This window comes from Schistosoma mansoni, chromosome 2 (assembly GCF_000237925.1).
Source record: "Schistosoma mansoni strain Puerto Rico chromosome 2, complete genome".
In the NCBI taxonomy this organism is placed as follows: domain Eukaryota; kingdom Metazoa; phylum Platyhelminthes; class Trematoda; order Strigeidida; family Schistosomatidae; genus Schistosoma; species Schistosoma mansoni.
This window is the reverse complement of record NC_031496.1, coordinates 18949993-18974201: the sequence shown is the minus strand read 5'-3', so window position 1 is coordinate 18974201 and position 24209 is coordinate 18949993. Positions and strand designations below refer to the sequence as shown.

The 24209-nt window shown below is 38.5% G+C and overlaps 1 protein-coding gene across 1 annotated transcript; it reads left to right on the top strand.

Moving 5' to 3' along the window:
- The first annotated feature begins 244 nt into the window (after positions 1–244).
- Positions 245–22681, top strand: Smp_124390 (hypothetical protein). The gene is made up of 8 exons (XM_018795975.1): positions 245–328; positions 1317–1601; positions 1638–1870; positions 1914–1979; positions 13268–13577; positions 15482–15965; positions 17336–17687; positions 22002–22681. Exons 2-8 carry the CDS (start codon positions 1373–1375, stop codon positions 22191–22193), a joined length of 1866 nt encoding a protein of 621 aa, XP_018650234.1. The 5' UTR covers positions 245–328; positions 1317–1372; the 3' UTR covers positions 22194–22681.
- Positions 22682–24209: the final 1528 nt, after the last annotated feature.

Sequence of the window (24209 nt, the reverse complement as noted above, 5' to 3'; positions counted from 1 at the left end):
GCGACTTCCCAGGAGTCCTTTAAGAGGAAACTTGACTTATTCTTAAGGACTAAGGATAACTTATTATGATTTACCAAATTCTCTTTTTTCCTCTATTATCGTTCATATACCTAGGTTTTTGCCTGGAGGTATTGGTGATCCACTGCTACTAGACACGGAAGCCCGTTCAGCGAAAGCTTCTTATATTCCGTCCTCAACCATTTGAAACATTTGAACCATTTACATTACTGTACTGTTGAGTGACATATTTAAATACTACGTTACATTTTGTAACGAGGCAGTTTGCGCAGTGTTCTTTTTAATGAATATAGGTTCATTCAACTGAGCGGTAATTTAACTTTCTAGCTATAGCTTTAAGAACTCGAACTTAAAATACTATATTTTGCCTTTCTATTCCTGTTGACTATGTAGTCAACTCAGATGTGTGAATTAGTCGTGCGGTGTGATCCACAGACTAACTGGGTACTAATTTGAGTTGATTATACGAGCTTACTATAGCAAGTGGTTTAGCTATTATGTCTTAAAATATCACGTCTTGATTTCGGTCTGGAAATTTTTGGGGTCATTACTAGCGTTCTAGGTTGTTAAGGCCATCAAGATATGTCTCGTTAGGCCAATCTTATAGCTGTTACTGATTGATATGTTGGGTTTTGATCTGACACAGCAACCTGTACCTTGAGACACGAGACTTATCATCGGCAGACTCGTCCGTGCTTAGTCCATAGGATATTGAAAAAAACATCCGAAATATGTAGACGGTATCACTTCGGGTTTGTTCTCATCCTAGCAACTCCATCTCATTGAGCAATAAGTATATCTATAGATTTTGGTGTAGTGATAGGTGTCGCACCTGGAAGCCTCTTTACGTACATGTCTTATAGTAAAGTGGACGGCTATTTCATCTTGTAAGTCTCGAAGGTCGTTTTCGTCTAACCACAGACCACTTTATAATTTAGACAACCTCTTTCTAACCAGATAAGATGCCATATGAAAACTTTTCTGTGTTGTAAATTTACACTACCGCACATGCGCATGAAAATCAATAGATATACATATGAATCTATGGACAGATCTACAAAAAAACTTATTTATTAATAAGTAAAAAACGTCCAACTGCTTAACTAAGAATTTAGTACTAAAACGCTCTCTCATTCCGGACGTTTTTTCAACTGATTTGTTCGGGGTTAGGACTTACCTAGTCATTATCCATCCACTTTATAGACGACTAGTAACTTGTTCTTTAGTAAATTCTAGGAATCCTTTAGTAAATGTATTTTTTCAAAGACTACATCCGCTAAATCTTCACCACTATACAGTTTTAGGTGAAACTTGAAGTTTATGGAAGTTTTTGGGTCGCATCACCGTAGACGAAATGTATTCAGTCGCAGACATTGACTTAATTGAAGATCGTTATTATAGAGATTTACCAAGTTCTAAGCACAATCTGTCTTTTGCTGGCTGTGGCTTTCTCGGATTGTATCATATTGGTGTTTGTTGCTGTATTAAGCGTTTCGCACCCCATCTATATCAAAATAAACCAGTATCTGGAACTAGCGCTGGTGCATTAGCCGCAGCTTGTTTAGTGTGTGATTTGGATATGGGTAAGTTACCATGTACATAAAATTTAAGTTACATAGATGTATGTGTTCGGCATATTTGTAAACTCGTTGAAAACACGAGACGCTTTATGCTTGGTCCATTTGATCCCCGATATAAAATAAGCGAATATTTAAAAGATGGCTTATCTCAGTTATTACCACCAGATGCTCATGTTTTGTGCTCTGATCGCCTTTCGATATCGTTAACGTGCTTCACTACGCGAAAGAACATCGTCGTCCGAAAGTATAAAAATAGGGATGAGGTAATCCAAGTAAGCATAAAAATACCGTAATTACAATTTTAATATTTTGTAGGCTCTGCTGTGTTCTGCGTATATTCCTATTTTTAGTGGGTTTGTTCCCTTAACTTTTAGAGGTCAGGTAAGTCATTCTCTTTCTCACATGATTTCTCATGTTCTTCGTTTTTATAATAAACAGTTGCATCCCCAAATATCCAGTGAGCCTAAAACCTATCACATATTTTCTTTTTATGAGTTTGGCGTAAAGGACTTCATAATAAGGATTATAGAACTACTTTAGGTAGGCTTAGAGTCAGTCAGTCAACTACAACGTAGGACCAGGCACATATATGCATCGATCCATGTTGCCACACTTCATCAGCACAACAAGATGAACACCAAATTCATAGAAGCAGCTACTTCAATGGTAGTAATATATAAAAGAAAGATTGCATATAAGGATATAGTACAGGAAGAAAGAATTAGTTCGTGGAAAGAAAAAATATAAAGCAATTTTAGTCTCATAGTTTAGGGGAAGACAGAGTGTATACACCTACGCCATTGTGATCGGTTCTGAGCCATTTCACATAGAGTCTCCGACCATTGGTTACGATAGTCACGCGGACCCCAACCAAATAGTCTGCATCTACCAACATGGCTAAGACTAGAAGTTATTGACTTCAAGGACTGATGCCACGTTTTGGTTTGGCCGCCCCTAACTTTCTTCCAAACATCCCCAATACTAGTCAGCATAGCGCATTGTGGTAATCGGTGTTCAGGCATACGTAACACTTGGCTCGACCATCTCAGTCGGTGAAGACTTACAACCTCATCAACTGATTTACCATCATTCCCCAATACCCTGTGTCTAACCTCACTATTACTTACCCGGTGATTCCAGCAGATGCGAGCAATATTTCTAAGACATCTGTGGTCAGGTATAGTGTTCACATACTGAAGTCATTTATGCGAAGAAGACGTGTATATTAATATACATTTCTTCTGAATTTCCTAGTCCATATAATTTGAAAAGCTGTCATTGTCGGTGACAGCGTAGAAGTACCCAAGAAAACCGTGTGACAACAAAATCTCAAAAAAACTTACAGCGTTTCGAAGGGTCTGTTGATTGTAGTGTCATGAATGCTAATGAGTAGGATTCTAAGGATAACTGAGAATTGATGAGGCTCAGTCAGGCCTCTATTTTTGGAAACTGTTAGACTCCACGACAGTAGGTATAAAGTCAGTAAATAATTAGAAATGTGTTGTTGACCATTTATAAGATATAATGTAGGACTTATAAACAACTTTCATTTCAGTCTGTTAGTGCATCTATTTTAACTACGTGTATTACAAAAAAATATGAGCCTTGTTTAACTGTGAGAAGTAAGGCGCTTGAGTGAGTTTACCACCTCATTTGGGACTGTCATCAATCATGGTTATTTATTTAAACACAAATATTGGTACAAGGAAGCACCAGATACATATGCGCCATACAAATCTCATTCGATTTGCTTGAGGGCTGTGATACTGCCCAGGTGCCCAGACTGAAGTAGGTGGTTTTCTTAGGGGCCCACACCCGGAGCCTTTGACCGAAAGATCTGATCCACAAGGCAGTGGAGCATCGTGAGGAGATGCAGTCCCATGGTAGCCGGTGATCAACGATTGATTCGTACACCATTTGTTTCCTCAGGATACTGGAGCCCATGTGCACCATTGGTTTGGAATCAGGGTTTTCCAACTCCCTTAGGTGGACTCGCCGTATCCACCAACCCGGTTAAGGCGCCGGACATTCGCTTTTCGTCCTCTAAATTTCGTAAACAACACCCCCGCCACGAGAAGGCAGTGAGTAGGACTTCCCTGACAGAGGCTATATATTCGCTGGCCATGTGAGAGCATTTCGAGAGGGAGAGCGGACTCTTCCCACTCTCGGCCGTACCAGGGCATTTGGGAGCATTAATCATGGTATGCTAGTAGTCAACAGAACCTCATCAGGGGTACGGTTATTTCACTTGTCTTTGATCATTCCTTTCCACCTGCGAGTGTTACTTTACTTATTACTTACGCCTGTTACTCCCAATGGAGCATAGGCCGCCGACCAGCATTCTCCAACCCACTTTGTCCTGGGCCTTCTTTTCTAGTTCTATCCATTTTTTGTTCATTCTTCTCATGTCTGTCTCGATTTCTCGGCGTAATGTGTTCTTTGGTCTTCCTCTTCTCCTTTGACCTTCAGGATTCCATGTGAGGGCTTGTCTCGTGACACAATTGGGTGATTTCCTCAAAGTGTGCCCAATCCACTTCCAGCGCCTCTTCCTGATTTCTTCCTCCGCTGGAATCTGGTTTGTTGTCTCCCACAGTAACTTGTTGCTGATAGTGTTTGGCCATCGGATCCGAAGTATCTTGCGTAGACAGCTGTTGATAAACACTTGTATCTTCTGGATAATGGCTTTCGTAGTTCTCCACGTCTCCGCCCCATACAGTAAAACTGTCTTGACATTTGTATTGAAAATTCTAACCTTGGTGTTGGTTGACAATTGTTTTGAGTTCCAGATATACTGCTCTTGCTTTGCCGATCCTCGCCCTCACATCTGCATCTGATCCACCGTATTCATCAATGATGCTGCCCAGGTATGTAAAGGTTTCCACATCCTCCAAAGCTTCTCCGTCAAGTGTAATTGGATTGGTGCATATTGTATTGTATCGGAGAGTCTTGCTTTTCCCTTTGTTTATATTGAGACCTACTACTGCTGAGGCTGCTGCTACACTGGTCGTTTTCTCCTGCATTTGTTGTTGCGTTTGTGATAGAAGAGCCAGATCATCCGCGAAGTCTAAATCGTCAAGTTGCATCCTGCCTGTCCACTGTATCCCGTGATTTCCTCCAGATGTTGACGTCGTCGTGATCCAGTCGATGACCAGGAGAAAGAGAAAGGGTGAGAGTAAGCAACCTTGTCTAACACCGGTCTTTACCTCAAATGAGTCGGTGAGTTGTCCTCCGTGGACGATTTGGCAGTTTAGTTCATCATAGGAGTTCCGTATGATATTGACTATCTTCTCAGGCACGCCGTAGTGTCGAAGAAGCCTCCATAGTGTCGTCCTGTCCACGCTATCAAATGCCTTCTCGTAGTCAATGAAGTTGATGTAGAGTGATGAATTCCATTCGATTGATTGTTCCACAATGATACGTAGAGTCGCGATTTGGTCTGTACACGATCTATCCTTACGAAATCCAGCCTGTTGATCTCGAAGTTGGGCGTCTACGGAATCCTTCATCCTGTTTAACAATACTCTGTTGAAGACTTTTCCTGGTATTGAGAGGAGAGTGATGCCTCTGTAGTTATCGCACTTGCTGAGATCGCCTTTCTTTGATATCTTGATCAGAAGTCTTTTTTTCCAGTCTGTTGGTACTTGTTCTTCGTCCCAAATCTTACTGAAGAGGATGTAGAGTATCTCGGCAGTTGCTGTTGCACTTGCTTTCAGTGCCTCTGCCGGGATGTTGTCTGGTCCCGCTGCTTTGCCGCTCTTGATTTGTCTAATGGCCATGCTAATCTCCTCAATTGTTGGTGGGCCAACATCGATTGGGAGGTCTGTGGGTGCTGCTTCGATGTTGGGTGGGTTCAGTGGAGCTGGTCGATTCAAGAGTTCTTTGATGTGTTCTACCCACCTGTTTCGTTGTTCTTCAATGTCGGTGATTACTTTGCCTTCCTTGCTTTTCACTGGTCTTTCTGGCTTACGGTAATTTCCAGCAAGTTTCTTTGTTGTATCATACAGTTGTCTCATGTTTCCCTCTCTTGCAGCCTTTTCCGCTGTCATTGCTAAATCTTCCACCTGCGAACTCACTAATTATTCTTCTGCCATTCAGACTAGTATAATGTGTGGAAGATCGCTTTGTATTTCTCTATGCAATATAATATATGTAGGTTCTTGTTTGACCATGGATATTTAGTGGTTATAAAACATAGTTTTCAAAAACAAAGAATGCTTTTAGATTACTAGTATTTTATTATAAGTGGCTTCAAGTCATTGCTCGTGCATGTTGAAACCACCGAATGAGAATCCCTAGAGTTGACGTAATAGGTGAAGATAGCTAGTTGGCTGAGTTTGTGAATCTCAATTCAGTAAAGTGGTTGAAACACGTATTACATATGAATAACTTATATGCACAATACATGTCGATATGGGAATAGGTTACAAGAAAGCCTGGAGACTGGCGAACCAAGATATGACATAGAGAGGGTAATTATGAATACTGTGGTCTTGAGTGCTGTTAGAAGTCTGAGAACAGTTATCGCTTCCTAGTTGTCAATACCGTGGAAGGGTTCTTCTAGAGGCACCTGAAAATAAATTCGGGTTGGAATTGGTTTTAGTGACCTGGAAGCGTGACTGTAGTGCCTAAGGGATAACTGCTTAAGTCTGGTCACACACGGCCTTTTTACGAGCAATTTTCGTGTTAGCTCTGTACTTGTTAAGACCTTACCCTTACCTCCGGAGACGGAAGTCCACGGGATAAGGTAAGGTGTGCATTTTTAGGGTCTACCTTTTCTAAACCCACCCTTCCTTTGTGGAAAGATAGCATCGCTGTCATGCTTTCAGTTTGAAGGAAACACCTTACTACTGTCACACCTCTATACAGTCAGTAGTACGACTCCGCCCTCGGACCTTGAGTTTGCCGCTTTCAGTCTTATTGTTCATCAAATGATCTACTTGTTATGGTAGGACCTTAAGGAACGATTGTTCCAGCCAGAATAGTTCTATTGGTTCATCAGGATAGGTAAGCCTGGCCACCAAATCAAGATAGCAGCAGCGGTCGGGACGCGAAGTCACTCACTGTTGGACTAAATTGTCGTTAGATACAGACTTCCTGATTGAGGTATGCAAAGTTGTCACGAATTGTTGGAGACATCGAGTGAACTGATAAGGAGGTATATTCATTTTCTACCTTCCCTCAGGTCTTGAGTCTAAAAATCTTAGAAATATTGCTCGCATCTGCTGGGATCACCGGGTAAGTAATAGTGAGGTTAGACACAGGGTATTAGGGAATGATGGTAAATCAGTTGATGAGGTTGTAAGTCTTCACCGTCAATAGAATTCATCATTTCATTTATTTGTGAAATGACCACAAACGAAGGCTGTTAAGTAATGAAATCGGGCAAAGCTTGCGTAAGGACCGAGAAGCCTGGTGGTCGGAGCGTGCTAATGAGATGGAAGCAACAGCTGCATCTGGTAACTGCCGGAAGCTCTTCCAACTCATCCGAGCCACTGGCAGCAAGAAGTCTGGTGTGAGTGAAACAATCTACGAGGATGATGGGATGCCAATCACTAACATCTCTCGACGTCTTGGACGATGGGCAGAATTCTTCGAAGGGCAATTCAACTGGCCTGCTGCTCCGGCAACATCGACCAGTTTGTTCTGCACACATGGCCGGTGACGACTGATCCACCAAACGAGGCGGAAGTCCTCAAGGAACTCCAACTCTTGAAACGCTACAAATCACCGGGCCCAGATGACTAACTTCAGGCTCTTTTTAAAGATGGTGGTGACTTTCTGACTAAGGAATCGACTAAGTTGTTTACAAAGGTTTGGGAGCTAGAAAGTGTTCCAACACCATGGAATGAGTCAATAGTCGTCCCTATCTTTAAAAAGGGTTCACGTTGTTCCTGTAACAACTATCGGGGGATAAGTCTACTTCCGATTGCGTCCAAACTATTGGCTTCTATCATTCTTCGTAGGTTGTTTAAAACCCGAGAACGATTGACTCGCGAGGAGCAGGCTGGTTTTCGTTCTGGTCGAGGATGCATTGATCACATCTTCACCCTCCATCAAATGTTAGAACACCGTCATACTTATCGCGTGCCAACAATCGTAGTGTTTCTTGATATCAGGGCTGCCTTCGATTCGTTGGACAGGACTGTTCTCTGGGATTGTCTATTGAAGAAGGGTGTGCCTGAGAAGTTCATTAACATCTTAAAGGCCCTGTACACTAACACCTCAGGCAGAGTGAAGGCATAAAACCACCTTTCTCCCTTGTTTCATTCAAGCAGCGGGGTTTGGCAGGGTTGCCCGATCTCACCATTCCTCTTCAACTTTGCTATCGACGACATCCTGGAAACAGCTCTGATGGATGTAAGTAATGGCGGTGTGGATATGTTGCCTGGAGAACGACTTCTCGACCTCGAGTATGCGGATGATATTGTCTTACTGTGCGATAATGCCCAAGGCATGCAATCCGCACTTAATCAGTTGGCAATCAGTGTCCGCAGGTACGGCATGTGCTTTGCACCCTCCAAGTGCAAATTACTCCTACAAGACTGGCAGGATTCTCATCCTGTACTCACCCTGGATGGTGAGCAGATTGAAGTAGTTGAGAAGTTCGTGTATCTAGGTAGCTACATAAGTGCTGGTGGTGGTGTGAGTGATGAGATTGATGCACGTATAATGAAAGCCAGAGCGGCTTATGCCAATCTGGGCCATCTTTGGCGCCTTCGTGATGTTAGTCTGGCTGTAAAAGGTCGGATTTACAACGCGTCGGTGAGAGCAGTTTTGCTCTATGCTTGTGAAACCTGGCCTCTCCGAGTTGAGGATGTTAGACGTCTCTCTGTGTTCGATCATCGTTGTCTCCGAAGGATTGCTGATATACAGTGGCAACACCATGTTAGTAATGCAGAGGTTCGGCATCGTGTGTTCGGGCGCCGAGACGATAATTCAATTGGTGTCACCATCTTGAAACACTGACTTCGGTGGCTTGGACATGATCTACGAATGTCGTCCCAGAGACTTCCACGTCGTGCATTATTTGCCGACTCTGGGACTGGTTGGAAAAAGCGGAGAGGAGGTCAGTGTATGACATGGTGTCGTGGCATGAAAGAAAGCTGCAAAGAGTTAGCTTCTGTTGGTCCTTCACGACTCCCTGGCTGGGGTCCGAGAGATGGTGCAACACAGTGGCTAGAGACGTTATCAGATATGGCTCAGAATAGAAGCCAGTGGCGATCCTGCTGTAATCATCTTTTACTTTCTACATAAAGAGTGGTTCTAACTTTCTTAACTGAAAGAGTCTTCTGGTTGTACATTTCAGTCCGCCTTATCTTTTCATCCCTTCTCTTCCTACTTTCATTATTTTGTGTGGCGCATATGTATCTGGTGCCCTTTTGTACCAATATATATGTGTTTAAATAAATAAATAAATAAATAAGTCTTCACCGACTGAGATGGTCGAGCCAAGTGTTACGTATGCCTGAACACCGATTACCACAATGCGCTATGCTGACTAGTATTGGGGATGTTTGGAAGAAAGTTAGGGGCGGCCAAACCAAAACGTGGCATCAGTCCTTGAAGTCAATAACTTCTAGTCTTAGCCATGTTGGTAGATGCAGACTATTTGGTTGGGGTCCGCGTGACTATCGTAACCAATGGTCGGAGACTCTATGTGAAATGGCTCAGAACCGATCACAATGGCGTAGGTGTATACACTCTGTCTTCCCCTAAACTATGAGACTAAAATTGCTTTATATTTTTTCTTTCTACGAACTAATTCTTTCTTCCTGTACTATATCCTTATATGCAATCTTTCCTTTATATATTACTACCATTGAAGTAGCTGCTTCTATGAATTTGGTGTTCATCTTGTTGTGCTGATGAAGTGTGGCAACATGGATCGATGCATATATGTGCCTGGTCCTACGTTGTAGCCGACTAACCGAGTGATACTTAGTTTCCTTGTTATACCTAATTACTTACACCTGTTATCCCTCATAGAAGAGCATAGGCTGCGCACCAGCACTCTCAATCCAACCTTGTCGTGAACAATCCTTTCCAGTTATTTCCAGTTGACATTCATCCTTTTTATGTCTGTTTCCAATACCTTGCGTAATGTGTTCTTTGACCTTCCTCTTTTCCGCTTCCCTTCAGGATTCCAAGTCAGGACTTGCCTCGTGATGCAGTTTGGTGATTTCCGTAATGCATATCCTATTCACTCCTAACGTCTTCCCCTAATTTCGTTCTCAGCTGGAAGCGGGTTTGTCCTCTCCCGCAAAAGGCTGTTGCTGATGGTATCCGGCCAGTGAATATTGAGTACTTTGTGTAGACAACTGTTTATAAATACTTGTACCCTCTTGACGATGATTGTAGTAGCTCTCTACTTTCCAGCTCCATACATTCGTACTGTCTTGACGTTCATATTGAAGATTCTCACTTTGAAATAAGTTGACAGTTATTTTGAGTTCCATATGTTCTTCAGTTGTAGAAATGCGGTCCTTGCTTTGCCAATCCTTGACTTTACGTCTGCACCAGATCCTCCATGTTCATCAATGATGCTTCCAGGTACGTCTTCCAGAGTTTCGCCATCAAGTGTGACTGAGTTGATGTTCTTCGTGTTGTATCTGAGAATCTTGCTTTTTCCTTTGTGTATGTTGAGGCCTATTAATGCAGAGTCTGCTGCTACACTAGTTGTCTTTGTCCAAATTTATTTGACTGGATTATACTCCTTGAATAACATCTTCAAACCCTAATCTTTCCTGCAGTTAGTTCCCTTTATGAATAAAGACAGTACAAATATTGATGCAGAATAGTATGAATTCATTATATTTCGTGGTTTCTCATCAGCTGCTTACAACCAGATATGTATTGCCCCCAAATGCCCTGATACGGCCGAGAGTGGGAAGAGTCCGCTCTCCCTCTCGAAATGCGCTCATATGGCCACGCGTATATAGCCACTGTCAGGGAAGTCCTACTCACTGCCTTCTCGTGGCGGGGGTGTTGTTTACGAAATTTAGAGGACGAAAAGCGAATGTCCGGCGCCTTAACCGGGTTGGTGGATACGGCGAGTCCACCTAGGGGAGTTGGAAAACCCTGATTCCAAACCAATGGTGCACATGGGCTCCAGTATCCTGAGGAAACAAATGGCGTATGAACCAATCGTTGGTTACCGGCTACCATGGGACTGCATCTCCTCACGATGCTCCACTGCCTTGTGGATCAGACCTTTAGGTCAAAGGCTCCGGATGTGGCCCCCTAAGAAAACCACCTACTTCAGTCTGGGCACCTGGGCAGTATCACAGCCCTCACACAAATCGAATGAGATTTGTATGGCGCATATGTATTCGGTGCCCCTTTGTACCAATATTTATGTGTTCAAATAATAATAATAAAAAAAATGTATTAGAGTTTTAGCATTGGGGTAATAATCTTTCCGGTTACTGCTTTAACTCTTACTACTTCCACCACTATGGGATTTAAATGGACAACTGCATCTCTGTGCTAATGTGGTATGGCAACTCGAACTGATGTACGTACGTACGAAGTTCTACGTTGTGACTGACTGATATCCTCATTCTCGTTGCTGTTTGACCGGTCCTCCCTGTCTCCCGTATTGTCCGGACGTTTCATTTACTTATAGAGATTGTTTTCCTGGTTGTTAAAAGGTGCGTCGGCCTCGTGATTTCGGAAAAATTTCGGCTTTCATCTTGAGGCGTCATAATTATTCCTTCAACTCCCAGGGCAGAGTTTAAATGGTTTGAATTATGTTTTCTGGTTAGCGTTTTTTTAGCGAGTTAGTTTTCTACGGGATGGGGTCGCTAACACCATGCCCAACCCTACTCCTTTACCCGAGGTTGGGACCGGCAGTAACTCTAGAGGAGCTACAGACTGAGATGTCTTAGAAACATTATTCACATATAGTCAAGCTAGAGTCCAAGGGATTGATAAATTTGCGAACATTAGCCGTCTAAGGTACTCGGTGATTGTGTTATAGTGCATAGCTACCGTCTACCCCGGCGCGAAATGCTGGGTAGCGTAACAGCGGGTTCGAAGAAGTTGAGAATTGAATAGATTAAAACATGGAGACAACCAGTGAATTCACTTACTGTAGCCTCGAAAAGCACAAATTTCTTAGTTGACATCCACTCAATGATGTATATGTATACTAGACGAATCAAGATGTAGTATCTTAAAATGTGTATGTTGTAGATATACCCATTGCTCTTTTGAATTTTGAGATTAGCATTCTTACACGCTTTCTATTTCTCTCTTATATATTCCCCTGAAGTTTTTTTTCTCGTAACTTCCCACTGCCGTTGATATACTCATTTCAATTTCTTCACTTTTTGTCGTGTTAATCCCTCACTTTTGATATTAACTGCGGAAACTTAAACTGATACAGATTTCCGGGTGCTATTACCTCGTCTATCACGGAAATCATGTCCCTTATTCGTCTTATCTCAAGCGTTATATTTTAGATGAAATCGATTGAATTACACACGTAGTCGATCTATAACAGGTTAATATCCGATGGATCGCTTCCGTTTAGTATACTTGCCCCAACTTCAAGCTTATAAGGTGCTGGTCTTTTGTATATAATCTTTTTGATGTGGATATTTACATAATTTGTTCAGAGGGCGGTTGCTCAAATTTTGTTGGACTTACAAGTATACATTGTTCGTAAGCGTGATAAGCTTGTTCTCTTCATTTGAATTATCGTTGTTCTACTTATCGTTTTTGTGACGTCCGAAAATTTCCATTCCAGTACCAAATTGCAAGCTAATAATGATGATAAATTTTAACTCCCGATACTTGTTCGTTTAGTTGTTAAGCGCAACGAACCCAGTTATTTATCTTCTACTCACTTGGATCGTTCTGAATTAAACACAACTAAATATGTAGGTGTTGTGAACCGAGTCTAATTTTTTTGAACTGGTTGTTAAGTTATACCTTTTATCATGCTCATATTCTTATATCTGGTCAGTGCGTTAACCAATCGATTTGACGGCTGATATATATATATATATATACTGACTTCTCTAAATATATTCTGTCCGAATCAGTAGTAATCTCCTCTTGATACTCTGGATACTCCTTTTTCATACATAATAACAAGGATACTGTTTGAAAAGTAAAGATTCCTAACTTCCTTCAGATATTCATTTCATTACTAGATATCTTTATTTTTTAGCGTTATGGTCAGCTCGTTCTGTTCAGAACTTATCTCTTCTAAGTTCATTGTTAACAGCACCTCATTTTTGTTGAGATCTTCCAAAAATCTAGAAGATTATCTAGTTGCTGATGTTTAAGAAAACTATTTATCATACTCAATATTTTTCCGAATACTCGTTAGTTTGTTATCATCTCTTCTGTAATAAGAGATCATACTAAAAGTAAACCGATTTACTGAGCTATTTATATATATTTATAATTGTAGACATTACTAATATTTGTCTCAGCCATATTTTGGGACATCATGTTTACTAAACTGGAAATCCAAATTTCTTTCCAAGTTAGAACTACTGTTCAATGATAACACAATTTCCTGTTTGGATGGAGTAACCTCATTTACAGTTTAAAAGTGATTAATGTGAGTAGTGACGGCTCATATCACAATAAATTTGAAATACTATTCATGGTATACCCTCATGATAATGATTACTTTGGTGTATCCATTTTTTTAGCCTGTGGTCGATGGCGGTTTATCAAACAATTTACTTAGCATAAACCAACAGACTATTAAAGTTAGTCCATTTGCTGGTGATTCAGATATATGTCCACTGGAATCAAAATGGGGCCCACAGTATCATAGAGCTCAGCCACAAAAGTACGAAGATGTGTTAGGTTCAATCTCATTACTGAATCTTTCAATGAGCTTCAACTTAACAAATATTAAACGTTTAGTGGGAATGGTGTGGCCAATGGCTCCTGATCAGTTGGTCAACTTAGCCAACCAAGGTTATGATGATGCATTACGGTTTTTAATTACACGTGGTATGTCTGTTGTGTTTTACTGGTTCTTGTTTATTTAATGACTTCAAAAAAGCGCTTAATTTCTAGATATCAAGAATAAAGTTTTTCACTACAAGGAAGTTTCGGACACAAATACTGCCAAATTATGTAATACTATGTGGATATAAAATAGCGAATGAGGCTTAATAGTAAGACGGTGGCTTGGTTGTTAAAACATACGGGTTTCGAGGTTCTGTCTACTTTGTTTTGTATAGCTGTATGGTATTATCACCTTTCACACAAGTGATGGGCATAGAAAAGAAACAATTATCGGAAACTCCCCTCAAGAAATCTTTGGTTGTTTCTCTAGGTTTTTTTTCTAAAGACATCATACATCTGGGTCACCATGACATTGATTAGTTACTGATTTATAACCAATATCATGTTTTTCTAATCCTTAGTTCTGATGAAATTATATCGACTGAGTTACAATGTGGTCACTAGTCTAAGTGACTTGACGTCGCGTGTTGGGTGGTTGAAGACAGTTGACAAGAAGGATTAGACCAAGTTTTGTGCTCTATGACGCTCCTCACCAAGTCAATGTTCCCCGTGTAACTCGATTTTTAACTCTAACTAATAATATATAATATTTCAGGCTAAATACAAAACATCTAGATGTTAACCGTATTCATCATGTCGCAGAATAACTATCTGTTCATTTATTTTATCAGTTTTCAAACAATATTCACTGTGATTGACCCTCAAATACCACTACTTTAAACGTATCCAAACTGCCAGAGTTATTACTATGGAGTGTTTAACGTTTGTGCATTTAGCTAATAATTTCAAACTCCGACTTCAGTGCCAATAAACGAGACTGCTTCCTGTTTTGTTGTACCCTGACCATTAGCTGAAAACAAAAATTCGGGTTTGTTCAGATGATTTGTTGAGAGGAACTTAAAATTAACCATTTGAAGGCATTTATTTATATACAGACCTAATCATAGTACTTATTATCAACAGACTTTGTCATTCTGAACGAAATCTATACAAAGCTAATGCATATGAATATTTTAATTAATGAAAATCACATTTGAATCAACACCTAATTTTACACTTAATTTCATCCTAATAAAATTGTATTTGATGACAGTATCCGTCAAACTATTTCGGATCTGATACTAATTTTCAACAATTAATAACACTGTAGTTTCGTCTAGGAGAATTGAAGAAATTATGTCGAACTGTACGTGTAGTATTTGACAGGTGCTTTATTTGATCCCCTAATTACTTGAAAGATTCCCACCGTTTTTAAATAATATTGTTGCTGACACTTTTGACCAAATAATATATGACAGACGTTATCAGGTACTCTCTTGACTGGTGACTATCAGTGTATATATGTTGACAGCCATGCTTCCTTCTAATTATTTATTCAGGAAAGATAAATAATCGTTAGACTAGTTGAGTAAATCCGATTATAAATTTAATTTTTTTGATCCTTTATATGATTGACAACTAAGATGGTAACAGTAATAGCCAGCAGTGTTGTTTTGTGCTCACATAAACTACCATTACTAACATTCTAGGCCCTACGCTATTAAGGTATAGCTTTCAACCTTTGTCAGTGTTGTATTTGCTGAAAATTTCCAGTGTCCAATATCACTCTTTAGTTTCTTGATATTTGAACTTCGTTCTCATCTTTTCTTTCTCTAATTGTCTGTACTTCTACAACTTTATTTCTCAATCCTAATCACTTTTATGTTACTGGGCATATTAGATTAACTAAATGTTCCATTTTTGTTATCATATCACAGATGCTACTCTTGACTTATGTATAGCCTATTACCTTTTCGACAAAAATGAAAACATCCTGAATGCATATTATTGTTTTGTTATTTAGCAGTTGCATTTATTTTAAATTGGAACGTTTCTTTTTTGATCAGGTTTTATTGCTTGTCGTATACATCAAACTCCAAGAGAATTTTCAAATATTTCTCGAATGAAATCACGAAACTCTCCACGGATTCGTCGATTACATAGTTGTGATTCACTTGTATCCAGTAAAATACATAATGATTCAGATAGTAATCAAAATCGCTACCCTGAAACAAGTTCAGTTGTTCGAACGGTCAAATCCTCTAAATTTATCGGTTCCGCACCTAAAAAATTAATTAGTGGCTCTGGGATCGGCCTAAATGTAGCTCACTGTTGTGCATGTCGAAATGAATTGTATAGGGCGATTAACTCTTCGTTACCTTCTTCATTGAGTTCACTTATTAGAGATAGTACAAAAATTCCACAATCATATTTAAACTGTATTCAAAGTCATCTTTGGATGTATGGATCATCTTTGTGCTCAATGAGTTTTAAACTGGTTGGTTTTCCTCTGAGGTTACAAATTAAATTTCTAATATATGTTATCTCCAGGTAATCAGGCCTTATAATAATTAACGTACAGATTTGTGTTTTTTCTGTATATAAAACTCGCTTTTAAGTATAGTAAATCTTTGTGTTCCATTCATTTTTCATTATAATAAATACTTTAAATTTGAAAATTCGGTTTTATAAGTTATATCCTCACGTTCAATAATTTTTTTATTATTTATGATTAAAAATCGAAACTTCATGTAATTGGGCTTCATGAAATTCACTACACCGAGGAAGGCGGCAAATTCGATGGAAAATCATTTGAAAAACTGACAAATAAACAAAAGAATAATTAAATACGCAACTAGAATAAATTTCATGTAGTTACTCTTTTGTGCTCTGGCGCGAGACTGGTAGGTCCTGGGTTCGAATCTCGCGAGGCGGGATCGCGGATGCCCACTGCTGAGGAGTCCCATAATGGGACGAAACGGCCGTCTAGTGCTTCCAGGTTTTCCATGGTGGTCTAGCTTCAATTGACTCATGATTTCAACTATGAAAAATGAAGCTGCAATAAAATCTCTATAAGTTTCTATTCTGTCTGATATATATTATCTCAAACTAGACTGTCACATTTCTTCAAGCTGTCGTCTAAAATTTTAATGAATAATTGACGATTGTCAGCTCAATACATCTATGGTTCATTGATAAATTCATTGCATCTCTGCTTCATTGATGGCTAATAATGTATGGTGTGGATGTTCTAGTTTCATGTATTGAAGACTATCTTCAATCTAATTATATGGACATGATAAATGTACGGTTTTTGAAAATGATTGCACCCATAGTTTTCTTAACCAAAGAAATGATAATAAAGTAAGTAAGGAACTCATGAGTCAGAAAAGGAAAAATAAATGAAGAACAATGAAAATATCGAAATTTTTATCACCTGAACACAGTTGGAAACAAAGAGGTAACTAATGTGGCACAAATCTGTTTTAATCCATGTTGCTGTACATCACATTTTTGCGTAGCATAGAAATATCAACAGGAGGAAAAACTAATTGATAATGATTTCAACAGTTGTATAACAATATGATGCTTAAAATTTTTAAGGGAAAATAATACTTTATAAATTTGTCTTCACTGAAGTCAATTTTCCCCAAATAAAATGTTTAATTTTTGGTGATAATAATTTCGTGGACACCAACATTTTTAAACAGTAATTCGATAGCTAATATCACGAAAATTGATGGTTAAGTTTAATACTGTATGCAGGGCGAGAAAATTCTACTTTTAATGACGTGATATAATTGTGAGTTTTGAATATGATTTAATTTGTAGTCTTTCGTAGACTCCGTCAGTCTGAACTGTTTCCTTATACGAGTTGGTTTTCATTGATGATACTTTCGTTTATTTCGGTGCTTTTTCAGATATGTAGGGGCTTTAGAACAATCCCATATTGGTACTTATCACTTACTCAGTTTGTTGGATCTTTTAAAAGAGTCTCAGTGGTATCTTGAAACAGTGAACGAAACAGAACAAACTTCGACTAGTACACTAAATAAAGCAATCGATAAAACGATACCAATGTCCTTAGATTCAGATACCAAAAAGAGTTGTCATCGATTTTCTACAAACAGTCATCCAGTTATTTCAATGATAAATTCAATTTTTTGGAAGGGAGCTGATCGCTTGAGTGGTTTGATTTTACGATTAAATTCGTTTGAGTTACCAACAGCCATGGACTGTGGATTAGAATTACTTTCTTACTCATCACAAAAGGTAGGTTAATTTAATTTTTTGACTAAACATTAATAAATCATATTATAGACTTAATGTTTCGTGATATCGAAAAAGAGGTCAAGATAGTCATCGTACAAAATACTTATAGCTCATGATGATATTTTAATATTACTTATATGCAAAGTTAGTCATTCAGTCAGCTACAACGTAGGACCAGGCACATATATAAGTCGGTTCAAGTTGCCACAATGCCTCATTAATACAACAAGATTAACACCAAATTCATGGTAGTTAATTTAGTGCTGGTTATATATAAAAGACGGATTATATATAATGATATAGTACAGGAAGAAAGATATGTAGCAATTTTAGTCTCATAGTTTAAGGGAAGACAGAGAGTGTATACACCTACGCCATTGTGATCCATTCTGAGCCATGTCACACAGAGTCTCCAACCATCTACCAACATGGCTCAGACTAGAAGGTAGTGACTTCAAGCACTAATGCCGCGTTTTGGTTTGGCCGCCCCTAACTTTCTTCCAACCATCCCCAATACTAGTCAGCATAGCGCATTGTGGTAATCGGTGTTCAGGCATACGTAACACTTGGCCCAACCATCTCAGTTGGTGAAGACTTACAACCTCATCAACTGATTTACCATCACTCCCTAATACCCTGTGTCTAACCTCACTACTACTTACCCGGTGATTCCAGCAGATGCGAGCAATATTTCTAAGACATCTGTGATAGAATACTAAGAACTTACGAGTATCATCCACTCTTAATGGCCACGTTTCGCAACCATGAATTAGAACAGAACGAACTGCTGCTCAGCATACTGATCTCTTAATTGATAGACGGATATCTGGCCTTTTCCATAGGTCCTGTAAGTTGGCAAAAGCCAAACGAGCTTCCTGAATCTGTGCAGAGATTTCGTCAGACATCAACCCATTGGGGCTGATCAGACTTCCAAGATAAGTGTAGTTGTCCACGCGTTCGACTACTTCACTCCCTATCTTTATTTCAGGTATTGACGCAACAATTTACATTTAGATGGGTATAAACGCATTCCAAACATCCTGATACTGTTGCTCAGTGCTACCAAAAGACTCGGCATCTTATCAGCATCTTCACCAAACAGGACTGTGTCATCTGCGTATTCTAAGTCGATAAGTCGACCTCCTGGTAGGAGATCAATTCCTGAAAATTCAGTCGACGAGAACGTTTTTTTTCTAGCAGTAGGTCCAACAACCCGGGTAAAGCTCTGGACATTCGCTTTCCGTTCTCTCAATTTCGTAAACAACACCCCCGCCACGAGAAGACAGTGAGTAGGACTTCCCTGACAGAGGCTATATACGCGTGGCCATGTGAGAGCATTTCGAGAGGGATAGCGGACTCTCCCCAATCTCTGCCGTACCAGGGCATTTGGGGGCAACCAATCAAATTGATGTTCTATTGAGTCCACTGTGCAACATAGTTGTTAACCAGATCTCAGTTTTAATTCAACAATAGTTTCATGTTTAATTGTTATGTGGTTAAGTAGTTTACAACCATTAAAACTTCACCACTAACAGTTGACCCATATTTCGTTGTTCAAACTGAAAATGACGCCGGGTCTCGATGCTTATTCTTTAGAGCACTATACAAATCATGCGAAGTACGTTGGATCACGTCCTAATACAACCTAAATTATTTTTTAGTTTCAATCGTAATTTGTGTATACAAAACTCAGCCATCTAATGAAAACCACCTAAGATGGTATAACTATTTTCTCCAGCTAGTCACATTATTTATAAAAAAACATTTATTTGATTATGGAATCAGTGCTCATTCGCTGAATTAAGGTAATCTTTTCATCTCATTATAACACTCAATCTATTTCACCAGGTCTTTTGATTGTTTATAGGTTGATTTGTCTAAACATTGTACAGAATGTTAATGTCTTTTTAAGTGTTTGTACATAACCCAAGTTAATATATCCGGTTCCCAACTAATAAATCTCAGGTTCGACCTGAGCTCTAGATGTTTCAACTTGGCTGACAGGACAGTATCACTAGTTCTTACACAAATCTGCCATAAATCTCAATTCGATAAGTGCATCACATTCGATCATTACTATCAGGCAACGATATTCCGATATACTCTGAAGTATAATAGTTTTCTTTTTAATTCAAGATAATTTTATCTCTGTTTAGCACATTGTTTTGTTCCGGTCTTAACTAAATAAAAAACCTTTAGATTTCATCTAATATTATTTCATCGTGCTTCGTTGTATCGTATACTAAGTTGGTATATTAAAATCTAAATATATGTTGTAAATGACAACAAATCACTAAATGAGATCGTTTTTTTCGAAAATTTGTTTTGCAGTTTCATGTAAACTGTTCAGTTTATCACTTATAGATTTTTTCATTCAATTTGTTTCCATCTAGTCTTATAGCCTTGTATTCGCACTATTAAACATTGTTTAGTCTGTTTGTTTTTTTCTATTAGCGTTATAGCGTGTGATTATTGTATCATTCGTTTAATTTTAGTTAATAAATCTGACGTATATTATTGTTTATGTTCATTTTGGTAATTGGTACATTTTGTAAGCGAAGTTGCTAATATATGATTCCAGCTTTAAGTTTTAACGACCTAAATTGTATTATAAACATCTCGTTGTCAATAAGCAAAGATGGATAGTGGCTAGTGGCGGAATCCAGGACGTGCGTTTCGTCCTATTTAGGACTCATCAACTGGATGTACCTACATCTCAGAGTTGATGTTTACTCCGGAACTCGAACATAGTGCCGTTCGCTTCAAACGCCATCACGTTATCCACTTAGCTACTGAGTCCAGTTAGCCACTTGTTTGTGTAATGGGGTAAAGTTTAAATTCAATTGGTATTGTTTACTTGAATCTTACCATTGATGTTTAGGACTGCAATTGAAGCGAACGGTGCTGGATTCGAGTCTCAGAGTGGACATCAATTCTTGGATGCGAGCACATGCAGCTGACGAGTCCCGAGTAGGATGAAACGCTTTTCCTGGATTCCACCGCTAGCCACCACCCATCTTTGCTTATAACGCTTGTGACTTAAGGTAATATCGAGGTTATACACACAGCATGCGCATGTGCCAATAGGAGACTGATCATTGCAGTCCTAAACATCAATGGGAAGATTCAAGCAAACAATACCGAGTAAATTTCATCATCATGTTTTGTGCATCTTCGCCTCAGTAAGTTGCAATGGTTAGATGAACAACTTCGTGGGTTGACATCCAATTAGAAAGGGAAATTCAAACCTTCAACTAAACTACCTTCGAATAGAACTATCTAATCCAACTACTATTTGTCTGAGATTGGATTTTTATGTACTTAATAAGTGAAGTGTAATAAGCTTCAATGGAATTGGATCAAAACTCATAATAAATACACAGTATCATATACCTCTGGACCGATTTGGGGCATACTTTTGGTTTCCCATCTATGGTTCGTTGTGAATAGTTATTCAGTGTTTGGGTACCAAGGGTGAAATTTATGCCTATTTCAAGCCCATCTCAGTGTTTAGCCCACAGTCTTGTGATAAACAGTGAGCGTTTCATTAATTATTAACGAGTCACACCTTGTTTCGATTTGTCCCTCTTAACTTTCCTCAATGTTGGGTTAATATTATCAGTTGTTTTTCATGATATGGCTTCTTATTTTTTGTGATTATATCTATCAAGTTATATTGGACTTTAGTTTTCTATCAATGAGCTATGGGTTCTAATCGCCTAGTTGTAAGCACTATTCAAGTATGGTGTTAATACGCTGATGAGATTATCACTCCCTTCGGGTCCGCTGACTTTTGGAACAGTTTAGTTATGATGATACAAGTCTCTGACAAATAATGCGTTCGAATCTGCGTTTACTTTTGTATGTTAGATTATTTATAACTGTCATGTGAACCGGTAACAATACTTTATTGTATGTAAAGGATTTTTATTATTACCCTCTATTCTAGACTCTGTCAATGATTTACTGACGATGATTTAGTAAAACAGAATTTTCAATTGAGTCGTTTCCACCTTTTTAATTCATTTGTACAAGTATTATTTTCACAAGGTGCACATTAACAAATAATCTTGGTACATTGTGGTACTTTTTAATTTCAAAGTATGAAACTACTACTGGCTCACTCAATAATGATTTATTGACATAATTTATAATAAGTCATTTTAAGATGTTTTGTTTAGCTGACTTGTACATGTCTAAGCATTTTTAATACTTTGTACGATTTCAAGTGTCATTCTTTAATTAAATTGATTATTAATTCTCTCTCATAATGCAAAAAAATCACTTGGTTTATTATTTTATTTTTGTACATAGAGTGTCGCTAATCCGTGTTTGTTACATATGAATGATCTGGAGTCAGATATCAGTCAGGCGGATTGTAGATGTAAGGTAGAAAATAACGACAGTGGAATTTGTTGCACACCAAGCAATTCAGTTTTAGAAAACAAGTTTTTATTAACCGATAATGTAAATATCGACTCCAGCACACCTTACTCAGAATTTTAAATGTAAGGAAGGTGTTATCGATCATTTCATTTTAACTAGTCATAATTTGTTTTTCTTGCAAATCCTAACTGATTCGTTATCCATATTTTTTTAAGTGATTTTGATTTTTTTATTTGTTTCTTTATTTTTTTTGTCTATAAATGATTTAAACTAAACATAAATTTTTGATTTTGTTAGCTAATAACAAGATTATATTCTTTTTGAACATCTAGCACTTTGAAATTATTCCACAAAATATATTCTGTTTCCGTAGCAAATTTTTGTTATATAACATATGTCGGACATTTTACAAAACCTTTTGTTGCTCATTAATTGATACCTATTCAACATATGGGGGATTTCGTAAACATTTATTAGTCGTTTTGCATAGAGTATTTTAAATAACTTTGTAATCTTAACTTTCTAGTTTGTTTAGAATGTTATGTTTGCTAAAAGTCTTAATCTGTTAACTGCTATAGTTTTGTACTACAATACAAAGTTGCTATTTCTATTGTGTTGTCAGTACTTATTGGGATATTAATATTCTCCCTATTGTTTTACTACTAGTCTGATATCGCCTCTGCAAAAATCAACCACAAGTAAATAATGATTACTTTTTATTAGCGTTGATTGCGACAAGTTTTGTCTTAAGGTGTAATAACTCGGTTGTCTAGAGTTGGTATTGATTTTTACAGTCATTATTAGCATGACCGGTAGTAAACAAGCATAGGCAGCAAATATGGTCAGACCCAAGTATAAAGTAAACGTGATGTGTTGGCGGCAGATCATAGTGATTCACCTACCACTTATGTGACTCCTGTCGTCCAGGATATTAAAGTACTTTGATTTTATCTTGTGTGGCTGACTAAATGTCGCTTTCAGTTGAGATCCTGCATTTGATTGACCACATACTATCGTTTAGTCTCTAATTTAGGTCTTTAGATTACACAATCCATATGCTCTTCGAAATCATCTTTACTCCAAAATTTGGTGGGCAAAAGTAGCGGACTATTTGCTCTCTGGAATTCCTCTGAATAGTGGGTGTGTGCAGCTAATTAAGGAGTAGTACAATCTTTGTCACGAATAATTTTGTCTTTATTTAGTCCCATGATATCCTATTGTTCAATATCCTTGTCATGGTTTTATTACAGCCCAGCTACTCTTATTTCTTAGTATTCTTTCGAACATTAATTCACTCGACAAGCCCCAGAATCAGAACACAGTTGAGCAGGAGGGTAATTATCTTTCAAGTAACAAGGTAGAATGGGAAAAAGAAGCATAATAGGGAAAACGATAGTTTACTTGTAATTTTACGTAGGGAGATTTTAGAGTGTTTTCCAAGTAATCTTTAGTTCCGATGGGTTAAGAAATGGCCGCCCAACGTGTTTCAACACAATTCTGCATGGAATACACTTAAACCCAATCTATATTCCGCTAACAATCCCTCTACGCATTGGCATTGAACATCACTTGCGAGGGCATATCTATGGTGTATAGGGCATTTGCTTAAAACCGTACCAACCTTTTTCGCAGTATGTGAAATTCACTGAAGAGAATATGGTCATAATTTCTTCCAATTCTTTCGAAGAGGGTTCTTTATCTACTTTGAAACCAATCACTATAAATGGATGCAGACGAGGTGAAAGAGGCTATCGAGTATCTGTATCTAGTTATATTTGGTTGACAATCCCTATAGGTAGGTAGGTGGCACCTTGTTGTACGAAAATAACTAGAAACAATTTTTTAGCACTATGTGAAGTCCTTCAGTAAACATAGAGTCTCCTCTCAAAGTACCGGGTAGCTATTCGAATCACTTCGAAAGGTATTTGATCCCAAGGCTTGAGTGCTCTTAGGAAATAGAAAGTAAATCGTCAACCAAGCTTGTTTTGTCACTCTAATTCTGACTGCTACCTCTATAGTTTGTGATAAGACTGAACACAGAGAAGTGTTTCTGAGAATTTCAGGAGTGAATAATTTTCTGGTTAATGTTTTCTTAGCGAGTCGGTTTTTTACAGGATGGGGTCGCTAACCCCATGC